The 20610-nt window shown below is 35.3% G+C and overlaps 3 protein-coding genes and 1 long non-coding RNA gene across 4 annotated transcripts; 2 read left to right on the plus strand and 2 right to left on the minus strand.

The window, feature by feature from the left end:
- Positions 1-2345: 2345 nt before the first annotated feature.
- On the plus strand, positions 2346-4706 carry LOC116001306. Its single transcript, XM_031241192.1, has one exon. The coding sequence runs from the start codon at positions 2346-2348 to the stop codon at positions 4704-4706; it is 2361 nt and encodes a 786-aa protein (XP_031097052.1).
- A 4313-nt stretch (positions 4707-9019) lies between these two features.
- Positions 9020-11199, plus strand: LOC116002182. Its single transcript, XR_004094395.1, has 2 exons — positions 9020-9094; positions 10698-11199. It is a non-coding gene; the product is annotated as an uncharacterized LOC116002182 (long non-coding RNA).
- Positions 11200-11227: 28 nt separating this feature from the next.
- Positions 11228-12887, minus strand: LOC116002181. Its single transcript, XM_031242248.1, has 2 exons — positions 12650-12887; positions 11228-11872 (listed from the first exon to the last, which is right to left on the minus strand). The coding sequence occupies exons 1-2, from the start codon at positions 12795-12797 to the stop codon at positions 11352-11354; spliced, it is 669 nt and encodes a 222-aa protein (XP_031098108.1). The 5' UTR covers positions 12798-12887; the 3' UTR covers positions 11228-11351.
- Positions 12888-13959: 1072 nt separating this feature from the next.
- LOC116001665 (aluminum-activated malate transporter 12-like) lies at positions 13960-18527 on the minus strand. The gene is made up of 6 exons (XM_031241565.1): positions 18121-18527; positions 16998-17138; positions 16294-16566; positions 15680-15807; positions 15338-15481; positions 13960-14740 (listed from the first exon to the last, which is right to left on the minus strand). Exons 1-6 carry the CDS (start codon positions 18401-18403, stop codon positions 14108-14110), a joined length of 1602 nt encoding a protein of 533 aa, XP_031097425.1. The 5' UTR covers positions 18404-18527; the 3' UTR covers positions 13960-14107.
- Between the last annotated feature and the right edge of the window lie 2083 nt (positions 18528-20610).

Below are 20610 nucleotides of genomic sequence, written 5' to 3' on the forward strand. Positions count from 1 at the left end.
CTATATATATATATATATATATATATATATATATATATATATATATATATATATATATATATATATATATATATATATATATAATTAGGTTCAAATGCGGTGATAGATTTCAGGTGCGAAGATGGAGTTTAATCTTAGCCATTGATCTAATCAAAATCAACAGCCCATATTGAACACAGATTAAAAAACGCAGTAGCAATTTCGTCTTTTGCATCTATATCAAATTTAAGGTGTGTGGTTTTTGTGTTGTGTGCTTAAGGTGCACCAATTGTTGAAACTTAAGTGCGTCAGTCTAAAACTTTAGGTGTGCGGTTTTCCTTCTTAAGATGTGTGGTTTGTGTGCATAAGGTGCGTCCGCCTAAAGCTTTAGGTATGCGGTTTTCCTTCTTAAGGTGCGCTTTTTTTTTCTTTCTTTCTTAAGGTGCGTTTTTTTCCTTCTTAAGGTGCGTTGGTTTCCTTCTTAAAGAGCTTTGCCTTCCTTCTTAAGGTGCGTTATTTTCCTTCTTAAGATGCTTTATTTTCATTCTTAAAGTGCATTGTTTTCTTTCTTAAGGTGCGCTATTTTTACAATTTTCTTCTTTAATTGAGGATGTGCATTTAAAAAATAAATAAATAAAATTTGATTCATTTGAGCTGAATCTCACCTCATTTTTTACCTGGGTGTATTTTTGCACTTGAACCGCTCTTTATATATATATAGGATTCAGTTCCCTTGCGATTGGAGGTCTTCCGTGCAGTGGTGCTGATAAGCACTATTTTTATACATATTTATATTTGATTCTTATAATAAATTAGTTTTATTTATTTTACATTATATTTATTTTAAGCTTTATTTTATATTTTATACTAATATAATAGTTAGTTGAATAATTAGGCTTAATGAACCTATTTGGGCTTAATTGATTAATTGAGCTAATTATATATTTTATTTTGTATTGTTTAATTAGTTAGCCCATTTAATTATTTTAATTATTTTAATTGTTTCAGATGTTCAGTAGTTAATTCTTATTTACCTTTTTTTCTTTGTTTTTGTTTTAAGAAGTTACGTACGCAAATTTCTAATGAAAGGCAACAGCCCAACTTGTTTTTAATTTTATTTCCCTTTGTTAGTTCTAATTACGTACGTAGAAGATGCAGCGTGCGGACGAGCGTCAATTTCGGACAGTGTGCGGTGAGGGACTTCCGGTAGATTTCGACCGCAAGTTACTTTTACAAATGTACGGACAGTACTAAGCCTAAAGTAGTATATATAGGCAATGAATTCAATAGTAAAATCGTCAGTTATTCACGAAAGAATTTCATTTACATTGTAAACACTCTATACGATGTACTGCTGAGTTTTTATTTTTCCAATTCGAGGATTATTGAAGTTTGATTCTACAAGAACAGTAAGCTTTATTTAGCCTAAATTATTCTTTGCACTTTATTATCTATGTATCTTCTGTTATATTCATATATATGAATTATTGCTTGATTAATTGTTGCAATAGGGCCCATTGTTCAATTGTCAAGTTATTAAATTGCTAGTCAGAACCTTGAATCCGTAATTGTTTAAGTGCTTTGATATTAGTAGCAAATAGCACAATTTGATTATAACTGATTTTCAGTTTGTGTTATGAAGATATATAGTCTAGCTTAAATGAACCGAGCTTGTGAGTTTGTTGGCTAGGATTGGTAGTCTTTCTAATTCGATAATGCTGTTAGTAAATTAAATCCTAAGAGCTTGTTTAGGGTTGTTTATTAGCTAGGGAAGTAATTAAAGAGCTTGTTTTAATTACCGACGAAGTAAGGAAAGACAGGTTGTTAGAGCTTGTTAATAACCATAACCAATCTAGTAAAGAGTAAAGTTAATTTGGCTTGCATATCAATATCTTTCTTGTTAGAATTAAACTGATATTATACCTTGGGTTGGATACCATTTGCCATTGACATTTACTTGATAATTATTTGCTATTTGATATTATTTTCCATTTTCCATTTTATTGTTGCTATTTAAGTTTCGATTTTCATTTTATTATTTATTAAATCTATTGCTAAAGATAAGTCTAACCAGTCTCTGTGGATACGACCTTACTCATCACTATTACAATTCATAAGAGTAAGTATTTATTATTTGTTGGTTTCGACACCCATCAAATTTTTGGCACCGTTGCCGGGGATTGGTGTCAATTAGATTTATTTTTATGCCACGTTCTTCTCGTACGGGTCAATTGCAATACGATCCTGAGATTGAGAAGACTGCTAAAAAGTTAAGGAAGGAGACTAGATTGCGTAAAAACAAAGTGGTTTCTTCAACATCTGTTCAATCAACTACTTCTTGTTGCGATTCTGAAAAAGAGTAAACAATGGCCGAAGAACGAGCCGTAGCTGAAGAACAAAGAACTTTACGGGAACTTTCTGCACCAAATCTAAATCAACAACCCCTCTATATTCAACATCCTGCCTTAGAAGTTGGTTTTGAATTAAGGTCGGGTTTGATTCAACTACTCCCAACATTTTGTGGTCTTGAAAATGAAGATCCACATAAGCACCTGAAGGAGTTCCACGTGGTGTGTTCGAGCTTCAAACCGCAAAGAGTGACGGAAGATCAAATCAAATTACGTACTTTCCCATTCTCATTAGCCGATAGAGCAAAGGATTGGTTATTTTACCTTCCCTCAGGCTCAATAAACACATGGGATGAAATGGTAAGATTATTTCTTGAAAAGTTTTTCCCAGCATCACGAGCTGCCAGCATTAGAAGGGAAATATGTGGCATCAACCAAAGAGATACAGAGACTCTCCACGAGTACTGGGAACGTTTCAAGCAACTATGTGCAAGTTGCCCTCAACATGGAGTTTCTGAACAGCTCCTCATTCAATACTTTTATGAGGGATTGCTTCCCATGGAAAGAAAGATGATGGATGCAGCTAGTGGAGGTGCTATAGTGAACAAAACTCCTCGAGAAGCTAGAGATTTGATATCCATAATGGCTGCCAATTCACAACAATTTGGATGTAGACAGGACACACCTTCTAGAAGATTGAATGAGGTGAACACTTCTTCCCTTGCGAATCAAGTATCTCACTTAACTACTCTTGTTCAACAGTTAGCTCTAGGAGGTACGCATCAGGTAAAAGCTTGTGGGATATGTGCTGATACTGGACACCAAACAGATATGTGTCTAACACTTCAATATGATTATTGTGAGCAAGCTAACGCAATTGGAGGGTTTCCAGGCCAACCACAACGAAATTATGATCCCTATTCAAATACATACAACCCAGGATGGAGGGATCATCCAAATTTCAGCTACAAGCCACGTCAACAGTTTCCACAATTTCCACAGTTTCAGCCTATACAACATATTCAACAACAACCTGCATCTTCACAACAACCATCTTCTAATTCAAGTATGTCATTGGAGGATATTGTTAAGTCACTTGCTACTAACACACAACAATTTCAGCAAGACACACAACAATTTCAGCGAGACACACAACAATTTCAACAACAAACACAACAATTTCAGCAAGAAACAAGAACAAGTATTCAACATTTAGAAAGTCAGATAAGTCGGCTAGCATCTACTGTGAGTAGATTGGAGTCTCAAGGTAAGTTTCCCTCACAAACTGTTGTAAACCCAAAGCAAAATGTGAGTGCAATTATCCTGAGAAGTAGAAAAGGGTTGGAAGAACATACTCAAGTGAGAAAAACACCCAACCGAGATGAGGAAACTGAAAAAGAGGTCCACCAACCTCAAAATGATCAAAAACCTATCAAAGAATACCCAAAGTCTTTGGTAATTCCTCCTCCTTTTCCTAGTAGGTTCGCCAAATCCAAGAACGCTGAAGACGAAAAAGAAATACTTGAGACATTTCAAAAGGTCGAGGTAAATATTCCTTTACTTGATGCTATCAAACAAATTCCTCGATATGCTAAGTTTCTCAAGGAGTTGTGCACCAATAAAAGAAAGTTGAAAGGCAATGAAATGGTAAGTATGGGAGAAAATGTCTCAGCTATCCTTCAGAAAAAATTACCTCCTAAATGCAAAGATCCTGGTATGTTTACTATCCCTTGCAAAATTGGAAATGTTAATGTTGACAGTGCAATGTTAGATCTTGGAGCTTCAATTAATGTCATGCCCCTATCTGTTTATTCATCTTTAAATGTTGGCTCCTTAAAAGAAACTGGTGTAATTGTTCAACTTGCTGATAGATCTAACGTTTATCCTGTGGAAGTTTTAGAAGATATTTTAGTACAAGTTGATGGGTTAATCTTTCCTGCTGATTTTTATGTGTTGGATATGGAAGAAGATAATCCCCCTAATTCTTCATTGATCTTATTAGGGAGGCCATTTTTGAAAACTACTAAATCTAAAATTGATGTGCATGATGGTATATTGACAATGGAGTTTGATGGTGACATTGTTAAATTTGATATATTTAATACTACTATGAAACATCTGAATGGCATGTCATCTGTTTTTATTGTGGATACTTTATTGCAAGAAAATAATTGTCATTTGATTGGTGGTGATACACCGAATGTTGCGTTGAATAGAAATCCTAACTTTGAGGATGTGTTAGGAAGAAAATGGCGTCTAGCCAAAGACATTAAAGAAAAGTGCTACTTGGGAGGAAACCCAAAGGGAGTTTATTCTACCCTTCCCTTTATTTGTTTTGCAATTTTATTAATTTTTCTCTTATCTTTACATTCTATTTAACATTGGGGACAATGTTAAGAATAAGTGTGGGGAGGGGATATGATTAGTTTCTTCTCTTCAAAAAAAAAAAAATCTTTCTTTTTCTACTAAAATTTTTCCAAAAAATAATAGAATTTTTACTAGAATTCATAACATAATTGAATAATTGATCTTGCATATTATGAGTGTTTAGTTGGTGTTTTGTTTGATATGGTGGTGGCTAAACTGACCAAGCATGAACCTGTGAGATATTTGAGCCTTTGACTGACACTTCAGTCCGATTATTTTGTTCTTGTGTGATATCTTCCATGGACTTGTATCTCTAGAACTTGCCTTGATTCTCTTTAAAGCTAATTTGATTCATGCATGATCTTAATATGATTAAGGCCATCTTTGATTTTTAGCTTCACTAGCCAAATAGCCTGTTCATACCCTAATTATTTTCCTTTGTCAGCCACTTTGAGCCTGTCAACCGTATTTTTGTTCTTATTGAGCCACATTATAATAAACCTCATACCTGAAATTAATTTCCTTAACCTTGCCTAGAGGACTAGGGGAGCTTTGATTGGGTAAATGGTAAGGATTGAGTGTGTGGAAAGATGTTGACAAAAGTGTCTATATGAGTGAGAATAATGCAATTGTCATTGGAGTTCTATGAGCCTTTTGGTTGGTATTTCCAAAAAGAAAATGAGCCGATGTGGTTGTTTCAAGTTGAGGTTGTTTCTAAACTAAAGAGGGTGAAATGTGTGACGGAATGTGCCTTTCTTCAGATTCTACAAAAAAAAAATCAAAAGAAAAAAAAAAGAGAAAAAAAAAGAAGAAAAAGAAGAACGAAAAGTAGTAGTACAAAAAAAGAGAAAAAGAGAAAATGAAATTATCATTTTTGGTTGTTCTTAATATTCGTGCTGAATAAGATATGAATAGTTTGTGGGCATATGGGGATGTGATAGTTTATTTGGTTGGAGTTGAGATATCAAAATAACAAGAGTGATTGGGTTCATTTGATCTTTATGTTTGAGTTAGTTCATTTGATCATGCTCCTCTAGTTTTGAAGGCTTTTTGAACTACTTTTCCAAATATTTCCTACCGTTTGCCTTAAGCCCCATTACAACATTGGATAAAGTCCTTATGATTTGGTCATGCATGTTATCTTGTAGTGGAGAATGAGAAGATATGCAAGCCTATGGTAGACCATTTCTATAGGAATTGATTTGAGTGAAATATACACACCCTTCAAACACTTTTGAGTGACGAGTGATATAACCGTGAGGGCTTGGTTATTTAGTTTACTTCATTTTCAAATAAATTGCTAACTGGGTATTTATAATGTGTTTGAGACCAAGGTTCATGAAGTGTTATGAGTTTTATATATTTATGTTTTCTTAAATAATGTCTTTGCTTGAGGACAAGCAAATGATTAGTGTGGGGAATTTTGATAAGCACTATTTTTATACATATTTATATTTGATTCTTATAATAAATTAGTTTTATTTATTTTACATTATATTTATTTTAAGCTTTATTTTATATTTTATACTAATATAATAGTTAGTTGAATAATTAGGCTTAATGAACCTATTTGGGCTTAATTGATTAATTGAGCTAATTATATATTTTATAAACTACCACAACTGAATCAACTACTTCTTGTTGCGATTCTGAAAAAGAGTAAACAATGGCCGAAGAACGAGCCGTTGCTGAAGAACAAAGAACTTTATGGGAACTTTCTGCACCAAATCTAAATCAACAACCCCTCTATATTCAACATCCTGCCTTAGAAGTTGGTTTTGAATTAAGGTCGGGTTTGATTCAACTACTCCCAACATTTTGTGGTCTTGAAAATGAAGATCCACATAAGCACCTGAAGGAGTTCCACGTGGTGTGTTCGAGCTTCAAACCGCAAAGAGTGACGGAAGATCAAATCAAATTACGTGCTTTCCCATTCTCATTAGCCGATAGAGCAAAGGATTGGTTATTTTACCTTCCCTCAGGCTCAATAAACACATGGGATGAAATGGTAAGATTATTTCTTGAAAAGTTTTTCCCAGCATCACGAGCTGCCAGCATTAGAAGGGAAATATGTGGCATCAAGCAAAGAGATACAGAGACTCTCCACGAGTACTGGGAACGTTTCAAGCAACTATGTGCAAGTTGCCCTCAACATGGAGTTTCTGAACAGCTCCTCATTCAATACTTTTATGAGGGATTGCTTCCCATGGAAAGAAAGATGATGGATGCAGCTAGTGGAGGTGTTATAGTGAACAATTCATAAGAGTAAGTATTTATTATTTGTTGGTTTCGACACCCATCAGGTGCGGTTAAATCTAAGCCGTGGATCTTGCTTAAATCAACGTCCAGGATTACCGAAATTAAAAAAAAAATGGTGGCAATTTGATAATTTTTGCATCTAGATCAAATTTTAAGGTGCATGTTTTTCCTTCTTAAGGTGCGTGATTTTTGTGCTTAAGGTACACGAGTTTTGTACTTAAGGTGTGTGGGTTTTGTGCTTAAGGTGCGTGGGTTGTGTTTAACGTGACATACATACATACATACATACACACATGCATACATACATACATATATATAGATAGAGAGAGAGAGAGAGATTTTTATGTGTGTGAGTGTGTGTGTGTGTGTGTATAGGGGCGCGCTTAGGTGAGAACTCACGCCCAGAAGAGAAATAAGAACTATTCTTAGCCGTCCACATGTCCAGATCAATGAATCAGATGTAATTTTAAACAAATGACGTGGTGACATTTTTGTAAATAACTCAAACTTTGGTGCAAGTAATTGTGTTATAAGTGCAAGAAGCTTGTGCACATTTACAAGTAAAAAGTTAGGGATGGCAACGGGGTGGGGCGGGGGCGGGGGGTATACTCCCTCTGTCCCCGTCCACATCCCCAGCGGGGAATGGAAAATAGTCCCCATCCTCATCCTCGGTCGATTCTTAGTCAACATATTAAATTAGTGTAATTTTAATTTTAAAAACTATGATTTTAATTTAAATGAATTAATATATATATATATATATATATATATATATATATATATATTATTTATTATAATAATTATTCAAGGACGGGGCACATTGCCATCCCTATAAAAAGTGCAAGTAAAATCACTTACAAGTGCACCTATTTTTACTTACAAGTGCAAGTAATTTACCATGTTAACATTCTTGCACCTAGGTGCACCTAATTATAACGTTAAGTGCAACTAGTTATAACGTTAGGTGCACTTAGTATTGATGCTTAGTGTACATTTTACTTGCACTTGTAATACAATTTACTTGCACGTAGGTTTACTATATGAAACTGCTACTTGCACTTGTAATACATTTTACTTATATTTCAATGTTCAATTATTTATAAAAATGTCACCACATTTTTTTTAAATCAGTGTTTCTGATCTGTTGGATCCAGACACGTGGACGGATGACATGCGTTCTCACTTCTCTCCTGAGCTAGTAGTTCGCACCTGAACACAATTATATATATATATATATATATATATAAAATTAATGGGAAACAATACTTTTGGCCCCTCAATTGTTTTACTTTTAAAAATTTAGTCCTTGTCAATTGATTTGGACAAACTTAATCATTTAATTGTCTATAATGTACCACATTTAATACTTGATATTATATAATTAGAAATTTTGTTAATAAATTTTTTTATAAGGTTAATATGCATCATCTCAATATTTTTTTTTTAAAACAACGAAATTACCATTTACATACCTAAAAACATAATAAATGTGAATGAAGGTTATATCCCTTATTTATGTGCGTTTTTCCGTTAAGTTTTTTTTTTGTACATTATGTTATAAAAGTTGTACTACATAATATTTTGGACAAATATACCCTTTATAACTTTCGTTATCTTTTCAACTATTGTTACTATGCACATGCATCCACCATATCTTTTCTTATCTTTTTCAATAATAATAATAATAATAATAATAATAATAATATATACACATTAAATATTATTAGAGTTATATGTTAATTATTTTTTAAAATATAAATATTTAATTTAAAAATTTAAATAAATTTAAAATTTTAATATAAAATACTAATATTAGAAACTTATTTTTTGCCCATCGCGCATAAGAAAAATTAGTGTATATATATATAATTATATATATATTTGAAAATCCATTTACATACATATAATTTACCATGAAAAAGTAAAAGAATGGTAGAAGTAAGAAGAAATTTCAACGGGCAGAGTTGGGACACAAGTTTACGGAGGAATCTGGAATGACACGGTCAAGAGTCAAAATCGTATCTCCTGACAAATTAGAAATTTCCATCTATTATTACTTTATTACATTGACAAAAGAAAACGCGGATTTGATCCAACGCCATTCATTGTCCGAACGCAGTATTCCAAAACCGACCCGTGAGGTACTCTCTCTCTCTCTCTTCTCCCTCCTCTGATTTTCTTCTCTTAATCTAACTTGAGATTCCATCATTTCGTTTTGATCTATGTATTTCTGTCAATAACTAACTTGAATTTGGGAAAAATATATCAACCATGTGAGGTTTGATGTTGCGTTTGGGTTAACAGAGAGAAATAGTTAAAATAAAAAAGAAAGGATTAGAGAATGGTTTGTCGGACTGTTAAGAAAATCTTGTAATGGAGATGATTTATATTCCGGTAGCAACTTTGTAAGGCTTGATGTTCCGTTTAGGTTAACAGAGATGAAAAAAAAACACAAAAATTTCTCAGTAAGGCTTGTAATGGAGATGATTTGTATTCCGGTAGCGTTCCCGAGAAAATTTATCTGTATCTTATGCATTTAAGTTTTGTTTGTTCCTTAATTAATTCATTTCCATGTGATTTTGGGATGTTACTCTGTCGTGAGGATTAGACCTGTTACAAAGCGCTGCCGGAGAGATTATAATTGAAACTCTGGCTGTTTTTTAGAGTAATTGTTTGAATTTCTAATCATATGTTTGGACTACCTCCTCAGATATCTAGTCTCCATTGATTTCATTTTATTGGAATTGTATGGTTTGGTAGGCTTGTTGGTTTCTTCTGTAATTTTTTATGTCATTTGAAGCATCATCTTGCGTTTGTTTTTAACCTATTGTTTTGTAAGACTCTGATCCATATATGCTAATTGAATAGTCTAGACAAGGAAAGTGAAGCTCTGGTGTTGTGCGGAGTCTGAAAAATGCTACTTAGGCCAGCCAGTTTATTTAATATGAGAAGCTTATTCTACATAATTATGAGGAAGAGATGATCGAATTTGATAGAATTTGGGTGAGAAACTGGTGTGGTATGTGCTGACCAGTGTGGCAAAACCGCAAAAGCCTACTGCTTCCTCATCACTGAGGGTCGGCGGCAGTGGCATGTCTGGGGTTGGGAGCATAAGGGAGCACCATTTTTATTACTCCGTATTATTTTTTGGTTGAAGAGGGAAACCGGCCACTACCCCAGGGTGTGGATTGGGTAAACCTCCCGTCTTGTGACTCTAGCTGACTGGCAAAGGACCACAACGAGGTACACCAGCCTAAGTTGCCCATAGCTGACGGCTCAAACCAACAAGGCTGTGATTCGAACTCATGACCTTGTTTGTATCCTTAGCCATTTTGGCCGAGATTACCCCCAAGGAGCACCGATATTATTTTTGGGCGTGGGGATACAGCACATTATTCAGCTCAAACATTTCTAGTATTCATGTCTCTACTGCCTACATTGACCAAATTCTGTTCAGAGCACAATGTAGCAAACCTGGGGTGCTGCCTGGTGGCATTGTTGAAGTGTTACATTTTATAAGTTCTAATGATTGTTTAGTGACTCTTTAGTGGTTGGCCATTCTCAATCTCCGAAAACTTCAGATGTTCTGATATTCACTGCACTTTATGTTTGCCTACTGCAAATTATGCACAGTCATGTCTGATCTTACTATTGCCCATAATCTTTTGACGTTTCTTGAACTAATCCATACTACCTGGCAAAGATTTACATTGAATAAATGATTGAAACTGTCTTTTACTGCAGCCACTTTTTAAACACTAGGAGGACATCTGCATTATATGGATAGAGGACTACTTGGGCAGGAGGCTTCATTGGAGGCAGCACGGGAATTGCTAATTGCCATCTCCAACTCTCAACCAGAAAAAGTTGAATCAGATCAGGTCGAAAGTTCAAACAGTTGGGAATCTCGTACAGTGATTAATGGGGACAGAACTGAGATCTTCAGGTCTCGACTGATTTCAATTTCGTATCCCCAGCCTCCAAATGATAGGCGTCTGTGCAACGGCCATGCATGATTGATATGGTGGGAGCTATAATGTTTGCTATGGATGACTGTTCCATTTCCGTTTCTGTTTTAGAACTTGAACTTTCTTAAAGTTGCTGAGGTGTTGTTCTCATGCTCTAGTTATGCTGACCAGAAAGTCGAAAACCAAACTGTAGTATCGAACTTTGAATGTGGATGGATGCTTGTAACTTTGTCCATTGTCTCGTCTGTTGGAATATATGAATCACATAGTTCTGTTGATATCATTTGTATGTTAAAGTGCACCATATTTCTCTTGTTAAATCCTTGCAGGAAATTCATGTACAAATAATTGATAGACTTATAAGCAAAGTATTGGAATCTCATTTCTCAACTTATATATATATATATATATATATATATGTATGCATGAATCAATACAGGCTTGCAATTTGAGGACTACAAAACACCAATACTTCATCAAGAATGGCCTTAGACTCATCCCCAAACAGTGACTCCTTCCCATCTGCCCTCTTCTTATAAGACAACCCCAATCTTGACTTAGCTTGCCTTAAGTCCCCAATCCCTGAATTTGTGTCTGGCCCTGCAAACCCTCCCATCACCGGAGCCAATGGCGGTCCGATGAGCAGCCCGTCGGCACCGAACTGAGGGCCGCCGCGAGCGTAGTCGAAGAGGGCGGCGCCACTGCCCCCAACCTTGGGTAAGACTATGGGCTCATCGCTGTCATTTTCTGGCCAGTAGAAGAGAAAAGCATCAAAAGTGTCATAGTAGTCATCTGTGCTTCTGTAGCCCTCAGGGTTGAATGCCCCAAACTTGAAGGACTTGTTTGTGTACCCAATGATCACACATGGCCCCTTGAAGTCACAGTTTTGGTGGAAATCAGTGGCACTAAATCCATCAGTTGATGCCTGATAGCAGCATTTCAACTCCCTCCCTGCTTACACTAACATATCAGATTATGCAAACCGATGGGATTGAGTCCGTGAAAAAAATCAAACCCAAATCAACACTAAAGTTGAATCAAATTATTAACTAGTTTAAAATCAATTAACTAGTCTAATTTTTTTTTTGGTGTAACCCAGGGCTTCTGTTAAGATCAAAGGTGCAACTTGATCACCAGGCAAGCTGTTGGACTTGTCCATTTTCAACAATCCCCTAGCCACATATCACTTGTTAGAATCAGGCCATTACCACTACGCTAATAGCTATAGTTCACATAAAAAATGCAATTTTATTTTCTTATATATCGTCACTACATTTTCGAGAGGTAAATTGCTGAATTTGTCCCTTCATTGGTCTCAACCCAACAATCCCCTAGCTATTAATTATTGGACTTGGCCCTTTACCCGTCTCCACTCAACATTCCTTTGCTGAATTGTAATTACTTCTAAGGTAATACAACTGGAGAATTAACTAGTCTAATATGATATTATAGACTCATTTTCAACCCTCCCGGTTAGGCCATTGCAATTGAAACCTCCTTAAAGCAAAAACTGACAGAACTTAAAAAATCACAGATCTCTAGACTAAACAATTAGACAAACAATTGGGTAATTGGTCGCGGATTACATACCGTTAGGACTACAAATTTAATTTTTCAGAATGCTACACTCTTGCCAATAATTACAACCAAAAAATTAAAATAGTTGAGCTAATATTATGCCTCAAATCCAAGATCATCAGTCTGCAGATTGGGTTGTGAACTACGCACCTTTCAAGAAAGTTTTGGTGACAAGAGAAGGTGGGAAGGGGAGGTCAATGTTATGGTACTTAGGAGGCTGTGGCTTGTCTTCAGGTTTGCGTCTTCCAAAATCCCAATTGAACAAACTGTGTGGAGAGTTGAGTAGTCGAGTAGCCATCTGCAGATGGAACTATGCTTCATTGCTTGCCACTCAGTTTCGTGTATTAACAACCTCACATACATGTATCTGAAAGACTGAAGTCATGATTGAACCATAGGGCATTTGCCTTATCCTTTAATATAATTTCCATATATCATTTGGGCCTTATCCTTAGCTTGTCACTTGTAGGGATACATTCATATGGTAAATTACAGATGCGTGGACCACGGTCCAAAACGACGTTGTTTTGATGTTAAAAAGAATTCTTTGTTCAACGCGCGTGTTAGAATAAAAAACATTATATTATGAGATAAGATAATGTTTTTTATGAGTTAGAATAATATACTTTATGTGTTAGTGTTAGAAATAATTTAAGACTTGACTGGAGATTTGAAAAAGGAGTTGAAGCTCAATCTTGCTGCCCCTCCTTATAACAAAAGCCAACAACAAAGTTAGAAAGAATTTAAGTTTGATTGGATACTTGAAAAAGAGGTCGCGCTTAGTCTTACTGCACCTCCTTGAAAAAGGAGTCGGTAACGAAGTTATAAGGGTTTGAAGTTTGATTGGAGGCTTAAAAACGGAGTCAACGCTCAATCTTACTACAACTCTTTGGAAACGGAGTTAGTAACGAAGTTAGAAATAATTTAAGGTATTAGAAGTCTGAAAAAGGAGCCAACAGTCAATCTTACCGCCCGCGCCTCATTGAAAAAGAAGTCAATAGTGAAGTTATATGGGTTTGAGATTTTACTAGAGGCTTGAAAGGATTTGGGGTTCAGTCTTACCCTGCACCCTTGAAAAATGAGTTTAGTAATGAAGTTATAAGAATTTAAGGTTTGACTGGAGTTCTAAAAAATTAAAAGAATTGGCGTTTAGTTTTATCGTGACTCCTTGAACAAGGAGTCAATAGTGAAGATATAGTCATATAGGAATTTAAAGTTTCATAAGAGGCCTAAAAAAAGGAGTCTATTGGGCACGATAGTTATGGACGGTAACGATAGTTATATATTTCATAACAATTGGGTGTGTAAATGAGAACATTAATGGATTGTTTTTGCGGTATAAATACCCCTCTTGGCCTTTTGGGCACTTTGCAAGGGGTTTCAGTAATAAGATATTCTTGCTTTTGATCATACTCCCATATATAAATTAATAATAAAAATTCCAAAAAGAATCTACTTAGTAATAAAAAAAAATCAAAATAATTTATTGATATGTAAATTTAAGAAAGAAATGCAACAGCAGTACTACGTAGGTCTTATATATGAAGAAATAAGTGCAAATTTGATTCCATATCAGATTTTCCTGTCCTAGATACGCACATAACCATATCAATCTACTGCATGAGAGGGCAACTGGTTAGGTAATGGGACTTTAGTGGGTTTCTCACATTTAACACCAATCATACTGTCCCCACCGTCAAACTCCTTGAAATGGGCGATCTTCCCCAGCTCCTCCACCTCCTCAATCACAATCTCCAGCCTCGCCACCAGCTCCACCAGCAGCGAAGCAAACGCCGCGAACGGCAGCGCCTCCGAGAAGTTCAACGACGTGAATGCGATCTTGCTAAGCGTCGGCCTCAACACTTTTCTCTCCTCTTCTTTCTCCCGCCGGGACCCTGCAGCTCCCCTCTTGGACCGCCAGTCCATCAGAGCCGACGTGTCCGTCTTCACGCTCGGCAGCGATGATGACTTCTTGTGCTGCTCCTTCGCCGCTGCTGCTGCTGCTGCTGCCATGGCTAGCATGTTTGGGTTGCTGTTGCGGCTGCCCAGGAAGAGGCGCGGCTGGGACTTGATGGCGGCGTTCAGGTCTTGCAGGGCTTCGTGGAGGTGGTCCGAGAGGATCTCCGGCGAGCAGTGGCGCCGGTTGCGGATGCTCTCGCCCAGCTCCTCTAGCGCTTTCGACACTTCTCCGGCGAGGCGCATGCATGGGTCTTTGAAAAGAGCGCGGATGGATTGGGGAGTCTAAATTAAAATCATTTTTAATTGATACCAAAATGTAAGCATTAATAAATTACGACTCTATTACAATACAGTATCTGTTCATAACTACTTTCAACCTATTGAAGGTCGGTATAAAGTGAAGTGTTTGATACCACTGAACCACAAGGTTCTTGGCAAAATGATTATGAAGTATCATGAGAAAAATTGCACTTTTACTGGCAAAATTGGTTCATATATACTCACTTTTTGTTCCTAAGTTATCATTGACAAAAAGTGAACACAAAAGGATAAAAAATACAAAACTAATGATAACTTAGGAACGAAAGGTGAACATGACGACAAATTCTACAATATCATATTAATTAGGGATGACACTACAATTTTCTCAAATATCATTAAAAATTAAAGATCATTCTACAATATCAATACCTACTAGAAATTAAAAATTAAAGATCATTCTACAATATAAATGCCTACTAGAAATAGTAAGACGTATAATTTTTTATATCTTATCTGATATGATCTCAAAAAAGAAAATTTCCTCTATATATTCTAATCATATATAATTTGTTTTATATAAAACAATATTGAGTGGATTAATAATGATAATATATATACCTGAATTTCAGTTTGCAAACAACCATGAAGAGCCACGACAGTATACCCAAAATGGCGAAGAACGGCTCCTAACTTAACATATCGTTGCCATGGAAACTTGTAACAGTGCAGTGAATGCCTTGGCTCCCAGCTTGCATATAATGCCTGTACGTTAATAATTTAATTTACAATGTAATCCGGAATAATTTTAATATAATTGGCTGGTGGTGGGGCATGGTTTTTTTGGGGTTAGAAAAGATTAAGAATGTATAAAACATATAGTACCTTGTAATGAATCATTATCAATATTTTAAAAAAATTATAAAAAGACATGACAGATGGAAAATAAAAGAGTTAGTGTACCAGATTTTCATCAGAGGATTTGGAGTCCAACACCGCCTTGTAGCCCTTGCCGATTGGGTCTTCCGAGTCAGGCGACTCCATCTCGCCTATTTCTTTCTCCTCATCGCTGAAATACCCCTTCACGCATTCTGTAAAAGTAGTTGAAATTTTTAGGATCAAGTCTATAGCTGTCTATTTATTGACCTCCACCCAACAATTTCTCATTTCAGTCAATAATTTTCTTTTCTAGCTAGCGCATGTCAGTCTTAATTACATACTTTTTACTGGCTCGGATACCACTTGTTAAGATTAGCATTTACCATAACTTACTGCATGTACACAACTTTATTTCCTTATATACTGCCACTATACTTTCAAGAAAAAGGGTTGTGGACTTGGCCATTCACTGATCTCTCCCAACAATTTCCCTAATAGCCAGGCCAATTGTTAGACTTGACCCTTTACTGGCTTCCGTTGAACCGAAATTTTCATGACATCCATTAATATAATTAAACTATATATATATATATATATATATATATATGAAGTAAAAGAAAATGAAGAGAACATGGGCGCATGCATATATATCAGACCGAATAGTAATATAATTCAGACAAATAAATAAAATTAAAGACCTTGAATGGATTTGGCTAAGCCATCAAACTTGTGAACGGTGGAGTTATGGAGGTCTTCTCCAGACCAAATAGGGAAGATGAATAAGCTCATAAGCAGACAGATAGCACAGCCCATGGCTATGGTGTAAAAGCGCTGGTGCGCCATTTTCATGATGTTCTCCACGCGATAACTCGAAACCGTGATCAAGTTGAAGGTCAACAGAAATATCACCACCCCATAGTCGTAGTTTTTCTTTATGTATGGCAAAAATCTCATGTATGTTCCTATACTTCCTGCACATATATATACAACAACATTATGTTATCTCGTAATATAGTTAGCTTATCAGCCAATTTTAACTTGTTTGACCACTATTAAGGGTCTGACTTGATTAAATACAGTATTTGTTTAATAGCTCTTTGTAAGAGCTTATTGTTCTAAAATATTAAAATTTAAAAAGTTGCTGAAAGCAGTTTTTTCTATCAATTTTTTGAAAAAATAATTTATACTTTTAAAGGTCATTTTGCATTTAATCAATTATCAACTAACAACTAATTTATTAAACATTTTTATACAACCAACCAACTGATGCTATAAGATATTCAAACCCGCTAACTCAATATTTTAGCAGCTATTTGTCAAACACCTCCTATATATATTTTCAAGCAATGTTAATTAGGGTTTGATAGAGAAGATTAAGGCCAGGTAAGGTAATTATGTTTACCTATTAGGAAAACTGCTGCTCCAATAAAAATAGCTCGAAAAATTCGATCAGATTCCGTCGTAACATACTCAATGAATATGGCCAGCGAACCAGCCACCAACGTTCCCAGTCCTCTATTCAATCCTTTGTACAATGTTGCCCCTACACGTACATACAATTTCCAAAACAAATTAAATGTCGTAAATGAATAATTAAAAGTTAATTAGCAAAATACATTTAATATCGTAAACGCGTTGATGAGTACTCAAAAAAAAAAAAACATGTGTACTCGGTCAATACCACCTAGCAAACAGTCAGACCTCGTACTCGGTAATTATCAGCACTCGGGACATGACCAGTCGACTGCCTAATTATCTTTCTGTAACCGCCAATTAAGTACCCCTTTATTACCCATAAATACCATTATTGCCCATAAATTCTCATTATTTCCCTTTATTACACATTTATTCTACTATAAGAGGGAAAGACAAGAACAAGAAAAGAGGGAGAGGAGAGGACGACTTCACCTCTTAGGGACTAGGGAGACCGACCGTTTCTTTACATAGTGTTACATGTACAAAAATCATCAATAAAAATAGTGAATTTTTAGTTGGGCACCGCTCAAAAGGGCCCGTGATTTTTACCTTTCGATTTTCCCGTTAAAATTCTCGTCTCAGTTCATTTTTCTACATCTTATTTTCATTCGATTGGTTATGTTGGCTTGTCGAGTGACTATCCCTAGGTCACAAAATCAACACGCGTGATCCTAACCAGGAGTATCTGGTCACAGGTTCGAGTCCTAGAGCAAAAGTTGTGCAGTTAAAACTGGAAGTGTTGGGAGGGGGAATTGTTATGCGGAAGCTTGTAAAGGGTCAAGTCTAAATTGGTGCTAAAAGGATTGTTGGGCAGAAATTGGTAAAAGGGTCAAGTCGATCAATCGATGGCTAAGTTAGGGATTATTAGATGGAGGCTGATAAAAGGGTCAAGTCCATCAATTAGTGGATAAGAAATTGTTGGACCGAGGCTGATAAAAGGCCAAATTCACCCATCTTACACTCTTACTTCTAAAAATGTGATGATTGTTTATAAAAAAAATAGAATTATACATTCGCTACTAACTATAACTTTTGGAGTAGATAGCTACCTGCAGTGAATTCAAGAACGACGACCACAGTCATGACAGCCCAAATGGCGCTCTGCCCAACCTGCTTGAACAATGGCTCTATCAAATACAACAAAGACACCAACGTTAACGCCACCCCCACTTTGATCGCATGAATCACTCTCCTCGGATCTTCCCGTCCCACGTTCCAAAACCTCTTCCACATCGTCGCCGGCACCCTCTTCGCTCTCTCCGCCAAAACCTTGGCGCGTTTCTCCACCGCCTCAAACCTCTCCGACCCCATCGTTTCGCCGCACCACCTCATTGAATTGCCACGTAAACAAAATTAATTCAATTCAATTATATTATCACCAAATAATACAATAATATGTGTCCCCAGACCATGTAACCGTGAGGGATTTCAATTTCAAAAAAAGCTGAGGGATTTTAGTGAGTAATTCATGTGCCACCCTTACTTATAAGAAAGCTAGCTTTTATGTATAGGGAGAATGGGAGGTGGAGGATTTTCATGGGTCACATGACTACAAATAAAGTGATTTCAGATATTAATTGGCTTCACAGGAACAAAACTATAAAGTCAACACGGAGAGGACCTAACCTAAGAAGTTTGCAATTGCTTTGATTTACCTAGCTAGCTGCTAGCCTGTTAGACAAGGTAATCAAAGCTTCTTTTGTAACTATTAATGTATTCCCATATTGAAATGGACTTGCGCACTACATTTAGTTAGTGTAATTGGGGAAACCAGGCCATTTTTGTTGCTAGATTTTAAGCCTAAGTTTAGAGAGAAACAAAATTATTGTGAACTTAGGGTAATAACAGCCAAGATGACTAAGTATACAAACTTGTAATCACAAGGTCACGAGTTTGATCCCAACCTTCTTGGTTTGAGCCAGCTAGTAGTGACAAATCTATGTTGGTTTATCTCATTGGAATACTTTGCAAGCAAGGATCACAAGACGGGGTTTACTTAGTGTTTATATAAAAAGTTATTGAATTGGATGGAGCAAAATTGCTACTAAATTGAAATTTGTGCACTAGAATTAAAATTTTGAAAGTTGATGAAATTTGATATGACTATAATAATTGTGAAATGAAAAGTAGTGCGAAAAACTCATAAATAAAAAACAAGTATTGGTGTTCATATGAGTTACTTCTCACACCAAGTATACTATATATTCACAAGAATATAATCACTCTGAACATTTTGTGTCTAATGAGTGGACTATATTTGGTAGAGAATTCAAAAATTTAGAGATCTGGACTCTACAAGTGCCTTACCAACAAATCAAAAGCCTTATAATAATCTACAAGATAGAGTTTCCCTCAAAATTTCATTTCAAAAACTTATGTTACAATGTTTCAGCCAAGGGCTATTTATAATTGATAATGGAAGTTCTTTAATCTTAAAATAATATAGCTTCCTTCCTCCTAAAGTACTTAACAATTAATATTATATTCAATTTAAAGGGCCAAAAAAGAATATTATAAAAGAAACAGCTTGCAAATTGCCACCATTTTGACACACGGACATACATGTTTTTGCCACCTCATGCTTGCTTAATTGGAAGAAGCTAGAGATTTAATTTGTAACCAAAATGTCTCCAAATTTTCAATACAATTTTGGCTATGGTTTGTGAATTAGATACCAGGAATGAGAATAAAATTTATACAAATTATTTAGTTGACAATTTTTTAACTCTGATGGTGAGGTATTGATTCTTTAGACTGCATGTAATAGATAGAGAAAGTATAGAACATATATTACCTTGTAATATAGTTAATAGTACTCAAAATAAGAGTATAGAATTTGATTACTCCTATAATATAATTATAAAACTTATTACCTAATTTAATTCAGGTATACACCTCCTAATTTCCATTAATTTAGCTTTATCCCTCCTATTGATGCTTTGGATGTCATCATATTAGGATCAATCGTCTTACTTTCTTTATTTTTTGCATTTTTAAAACCTTTATTTCAATATATATATATATATATATATATATAGGATCATATGAGATCACTTGTTTAGGTAAGATTGTGATCAGATCAGATACTTGTGCATCAATGTAACAATTTAATTGTCTAGATTGATTTAAGATTCTAAGTTGAAGTGTGTGCAAACGGTGATTAAGTCTGTGCGAACGGTTATTAAATGTGTGCAAACGGTGATTAAATGTGTGCGAATGATGATTAAGTGTGTGCGAACAGTGATTAAATGTGTGAGAATGGAGTGGGTGTGTCAAACAATCTAGACCATTAAAATTTTTTAGATTGATGTATGTATAAGATTTGATCTCAAAATATTTTAATGGTCTAGATTGATTAAGATTCCAAGTTGAAGTGTGTGATTAAATGTGTGCGAATGGAGTGTGTGTCAATCAATCTAGATCATTAAAAAATATTACATGGATGCACAAAATCTGATCTCACGATCTTACCTAAACAAGTATATATATATATATATATATATATATATATATATATATATATATATATATATATATAT

Source organism: Ipomoea triloba, chromosome 13 (genome assembly GCF_003576645.1).
Source record: "Ipomoea triloba cultivar NCNSP0323 chromosome 13, ASM357664v1".
NCBI lineage: Eukaryota > Viridiplantae > Streptophyta > Magnoliopsida > Solanales > Convolvulaceae > Ipomoea > Ipomoea triloba.